Source organism: Corvus brachyrhynchos, unplaced genomic scaffold (assembly GCF_000691975.1).
Source record: "Corvus brachyrhynchos isolate BGI_N302 unplaced genomic scaffold, ASM69197v1 scaffold219, whole genome shotgun sequence".
In the NCBI taxonomy this organism is placed as follows: domain Eukaryota; kingdom Metazoa; phylum Chordata; class Aves; order Passeriformes; family Corvidae; genus Corvus; species Corvus brachyrhynchos.
In genome coordinates this window covers 193136-198423 of record NW_008240034.1, presented here as the reverse complement: position 1 = coordinate 198423, position 5288 = coordinate 193136, and the positions used below count along the sequence as shown (strand labels likewise).

At 57.1% G+C, this 5288-nt stretch overlaps 1 protein-coding gene across 2 annotated transcripts in view; it reads left to right on the top strand.

Annotated features, from left to right (window-relative positions):
- Positions 1–1926: 1926 nt before the first annotated feature.
- LOC103622102 (acidic leucine-rich nuclear phosphoprotein 32 family member B) overlaps positions 1927–5288 on the top strand; it is a 5815-nt gene continuing 2453 nt past the window's right edge. The window contains exons 1-5 of one of the 2 annotated variants that reach the window (XM_008640997.2): positions 1927–2108; positions 2559–2681; positions 3640–3838; positions 4129–4247; positions 4496–4550. In XM_008640997.2, the coding sequence (XP_008639219.1) occupies positions 2049–2108; positions 2559–2681; positions 3640–3838; positions 4129–4247; positions 4496–4550 (556 nt within the window). In that variant the 5' untranslated portion in view covers positions 1927–2048. Of the gene's footprint in view, positions 2109–2558; positions 2682–3639; positions 3839–4125; positions 4248–4495; positions 4551–5288 lie in introns of both variants that reach the window. The other variant, XM_008640995.2, reaches the window with a different exon arrangement.

The following is a 5288-nucleotide window of genomic DNA, read 5'->3' as shown; positions in this document are numbered from 1 at the left end:
TCGGCGGGCGGCCGCGGGGCCGGGCCCAGCGCTGTGCGCTCCCTCCGGGGCCGCCTCATCCCCGGGTCTCCCGTTCCCCGCGTCTTCCCTTACCCCAGATCTTCCCTTCCCCCGGCCGCCCCTTCCCTGGATTTTCCCCTTGCTTGGATCTCCCCGCTTCCCTTTCCCTGGATCTCCCCGCTTCCCTTTCCCTGGATCTCCCCGCTCCCTTTCCCTGGATCTCCCTTTCCCCGGCTCTCCCCATCCCGGGCCGCCCCGCTGGGCCGTGGCCGGTCCCTCCCTGGCCCCGGGGACACTCGGTGTCGTGGCAGCTGCGGGCCGTGGCCCCCGAGCGCGGTGGGAACGAGTGGTGAGCGGGGCTTTGGGTGGAGATTAAAGCGGCTTCGTGCATGGCGAGGGGATTTGCAGGACCAGAGCGGCTGGGCAGGAGGAGCTGCGAGCGCCTGGTCCCCGTGGAGTGAGGCCAGGAATTGCAGAGCCAGCGGGGTCAGGCCTGGGTGTCCTGGGCTGTCCCGGGACCTGCTCTGTGTGACTGCAGCGCATCCTGGGCCATCAGAAAGGGCCCGGTCTGGGGCAAAGCTGGGCTTGGCTGGGTTAGTTCATTGCTCCAGGGAGGCCCTGGCACAGGGTGCCCAGAGCAGCTGGGGCTGCCCCTGGATCCCTGGCAGTGCCCAAGGCCAGGCTGGACATTGGGGCTTGGAGCAGCCTGGGACAGTGGAAGGTGTCCCTGCCCATGGCAGGGGTGGGACTGGAAGGGCTTTAAGGTTCCTTCCACCCCAAACTTTTCCAGGATTCCATGATAACCTGGTGGAGTTCAGGCTCACCTCTGTGCCCACACAGCACAGCAGCAGCCACCCAGGTCTGGCCTTTACCACCTTCACATCCGCCACGGTGGCAGCCTCTGCTTGGTTGGAGCCTTTTCTGAGGTGTTGGGAGCAAAACACACTCAGCTCCAAAACTTCTGGCAGAGCCTTGACTCAGAGCCCCGAGCAGCAATGCCGCTGGAGGAGTTTGAAGCGATAATTCATTCAGAGCTTGTGCTGTGAAGGTGGCAAAGATGGCACAGCAGCCCCCAGACTCTCCCGCTGGGAAGGCAGGGTGGTTTTAAAATGACTCCCTAACAGTTGGCTGATGTGAGCAGGAGAGGTAAAATGGGAGCGCTGCGAAGGAGGAATTTGGAGAGCGCCACGAGCCTTCTGGCCAAGGCTCATTTTTGCATCTTGCTGTCAAGAATGTGTGGGGTGAAAGCAGGGTTTGGAAATGGCTTGGGAGAGCTGGGGCTGTGTCGGGGGCCTGGGAGGGACGGAGATGTTTCCCTCCAGGTGTTTGGGGGGAGCAGTTCTGTGCTGGTACTTTGTGGTCCTGATTCCTGTGCTGAATTCCTGGCTAGTGAAGGTTCCTGTGTGTGGAATCCGTGCTGGGTACGATGTTTGATGGCATCAGTGGTCCTGTGTCACCAGCCTGAGGTTGAGCTCGTGTGCTGAGCCCTGCCCAGGCCCCCGTGTCACTTCACTGGACACTGTCACAGGGAGGCCAATCTTCTGGGGATGGGTTTTCCGGCACCCCAGTGGTGTGGGGGACAAAGTGGAAGGGGACAAACCCAGCTGACCTCGTTTGGCCTCTCGTTAGCGGAGCCTGGAGCGTGACTCTGAAAGCTTTATTGATGCCTTGTGTGTGCGGAGCGTGGGGATGTGACCTCGTGATTCCAAACCCCTGCGTGCTGCTTCCTGCAGGATGGGGACCTTGGTGGGGACAGCAGGAGTGTGTTGGTGGCTTGTGCTTAAAGGGTGAAACCCCAGCCACACTGGGGGACTGCCACCAAAAGTTATTTGGCTTTAAGGTCTTAAATTTGAGTGAGGAGGAACTCGAGGCGCAGCCGCGCTCTGGATGTGTCGGCGATGTCGCCTTGAGAGTGTCAGTGTGGCAGGCGTGGTGACAGCTGTGGTGTCTCCGTGCAGGTGAAGGAGCTGGTGCTGGACAACTGCCGCTCAGAGGATGGCAAGGTGGTTGGTCTCTCCTCAGACTTCGAGAACCTGGAGTTCCTCAGCATGATCAACATCAACTTGCTGTCCGTGTCCAACCTCCCCAAGCTCAACAAGCTCCGGAAGGTGAGGCAGGGCTCTGGTCCCATCCCCAGCAGCCCTGGTCCTTGTGCTGCCCCTGGTGGCTGCTGCTTTTCCTGTATTTGCCAGAAAAAGCCCGTTGAATTTTGCTCTTTCCTCTCTCTCTGAGCAAGTGAGAGGGGTCGGTTTTAGCGTGCAACCAAACCCTTCTGAGCTCTTCAGGTGTTTAGTGCCCTTCCTCTCCTGCTTTTGCTCTTGTGCTGCTGGCAGAAGCTTCGTGACATCACCAATATTTTGGATTTTGGAGCACTGACGAGCATGGGGGTGGCTGGCAGGGCTGTGTCCCTGCGGGAAAGGGGTTTGAAGGGAAAACTTGACCTGTTGTTCTGTGTCCTGGAATTTGGGTGCCCACTGTAGCCCGGTTCTCCAGGTAATTTCCTTCCCTGCATCACGAGCTGAAACACTTGGTGACCATGTGATATTCCCTCCCTTCAGCTGGAGCTGAGTGATAATAGGATTTCTGGTGGCCTTGAAGTTCTAGCAGAGAAAACTCCCAACCTGACACACTTGAATCTAAGCGGCAACAAGATCAAAGACATCAACACCCTGGAACCCTTGGTGAGTGGAGGCTGTGCTGGAATCCCAGGGATGGCGTTTCCTTTGGGGAATGGGTCTGTGCAGCAGGAGTCCAATGTCTTGGTAACTGTTCCAACAGCACTTCGTGGTTCTGATGGGAACAGATTTGATCCCAGTTTGAGGCTTGGCCAGTAGTTAATGGCTCCTCAGTCTGGAAAAGCAGCAGCCAATTGCTAAAAGAAGCGTGAAATGGGGCTGGATGAGTAAAACTGTGGATGCTCAGTGCCCATCTGAGAAGGGACCGGGAAAGGGTCGGAGGCAGCTGGAGGTAGGTGGCACCTGGGGTGTCATGGAATGAGGTAACTGGACACCAGTGGGGGCATCGGTCACATCAGCCCAAAGATTCTGCTGTCACAGCACTGCAGGGCCCCATTCCCAGAGCCACAGGATCAGGGAGGTTGGAAAAGGCCTGTGAGGCTCCGTCTGAGCTGCCCCAGGAAGGCTCTTGCTGTGAGGGACACCTGAAAGGTCTGATGCAGGGCATTTGTCTCGTTGGCTGTTTCGTCCATCCATTCTCTCCAGAAGGAATTTGGGATTGTTTTGCTCCTCCTTTCCTTGGCGTGGTGCCCGGTGTGATGGGCTGTGCCAAGGGCACCCGGGCTGCAGCTCTCCCTGAGCTCTGCCTTGGTGTTCTGCCTGATATTTTGGGCAGGATAAGCCCAGCTCAGTGATTCCTGAGCTTTCCGGGCCTGTTCAGAAGAAAGAGAAAGATTTGCAAATACACAGAGAGTTTGTTCCAGAAGGGGAAGCCAGGACAGAGGAGCTGCACAGAAATTTCCAGTGCTCGCAGTGAGCAGGGGCAGTGACTCCTCTCCATCCAAGGCGCACATGGGGCAGAGCCACTTCAGTGCTGGCCCTGGGCAGTGCCCCAGCTACCCAGCCTTGGCTGCCTGATCTTCAGACAGTGCTGTAAATAACCCTAACAAACTGATTTTTGCAGAAAAAGTTGCCAAACCTCCACAGCCTGGATCTATTCAACTGCGAGGTGACGATGCTCATCAACTACCGGGAGAGCGTGTTCGCCCTCCTGCCCCAGCTCACCTACCTGGATGGCTTCGATGCTGACGAGCAGGAAGCCCCTGACTCAGACCCCGAAGCAGATGGGGATGCACTGGAAGATGACTATGAGAACGGGGAAGGTGAGGATTTTCTCTCCTTCTGGTTTTCCTGCTGGGGAACCACCCCTTTTCCACTTCTGGGTGGGCTCCGTAAATGGGCATTGGCACTGGAATAGGGGTTGTGTGGGTGCCCCCACCCCCTTCTCCATAGGGCTGGGGAGGGATGGCACTTGCCTGGGAGGTGACAGGGCTTGGTGCTGTCCCTCCTCATCCTCTGTGAGCCCTGCCTGCTGCTCACACCGCACCGAGGGGTGAGGGGTGTCTGGATTTGGGAACTGGGGCACTTCCCTCCCTCCCCCTTTTGGTAGAAGGTGAGGAGGAGGAGGATGATGAGGAGGAAGACGATTTGGATGAAGAAGTCATTGATGACGAGGAAGATGAAGACGATGATCTGGAAGGTGAAGAGGAGGAGGATGGAGTGGATGATGAGGTGAGGCTGTCACTGGTTCAGCACCAGGTCATGCGTTTGTCCCTTTTCTGGTGACCCACAGGAGCCTCTCTGGGGGCAGATCTGAGGAGTTTGCAGCCCTGTCCGTGGGGATGTGAGGAGCTCTTGGAGAACCAACAGCTTCTCCTGCCACCCTGAGGCTTCAGCGGGGTGGGAGAAGGGAAGGAAAACTGGGATTACTGCTCAGGGAATTGTGGTTCTTGCAACAAAGCCTCTTGTTTGAACTCCAGGAGGAAGATGAGGAGGAAGATGGTGAGGAGGATGAAGAAGATGAAGCTGATGAGGGTGAGTTGAGTCCTAACAAACCAATTTCTTGCAGAGCTGCCTCAACAGTCAAATATTTGATGTTTATGGAGCTTCCCCAGCCTCAGTGCAGGGCTGGTGTTGCTGCAGCTTTTCTGCCCAAGCTGGGACCGAGCAGTGTCACCATCAGGGGTCACACAGGGAGGGGAGAGGGGCTTCAGGACCTCCAAATTCCAGCCATGCTGGATAATTCTGGGACATGTGAGAGGTCAGTGGCTTAGAAAAGCAGCTCTGGGAACTGATGGGCCGTGCAGGAGCAGGGTTCTGTCTCAGGAGTGAGTGAGGGAATCTCCTGGGGACACGTTCTCCTCTCCCCAGCTTAGACCTGAGCTTGGGGCCAGACTCCTCTGGTTGTGACAGACACGAACACCCAGATGAGTGTTAACAGAGTCTTGTGGCTGGAGTGAATTCAAACAATCTTGGATGAAGATTTAAGGTTGGGAAATCCCTCTGAGTCCAACACCACCACGTTCACCACTAAGCCCTGTCCCCAAGTGCCACAGCCACACGTTTTTGAACGCTTCCAGGGATGGTGACTCCAGCACTGCCCTGGGCAGCCTGTGCCAGTGCCTGACCACCTTGTCCTTGAAGGGATTTTTCCCAATATCCAATCTAAACCTCACCTGGTGCAACTTGAGGCCATTTCCTCTTGTCCTGTCACTCGTCACCCGGGACAACACTGAGCCCCCCCGGCTGCCCCCTCCTGGCAGGGACTTGTGG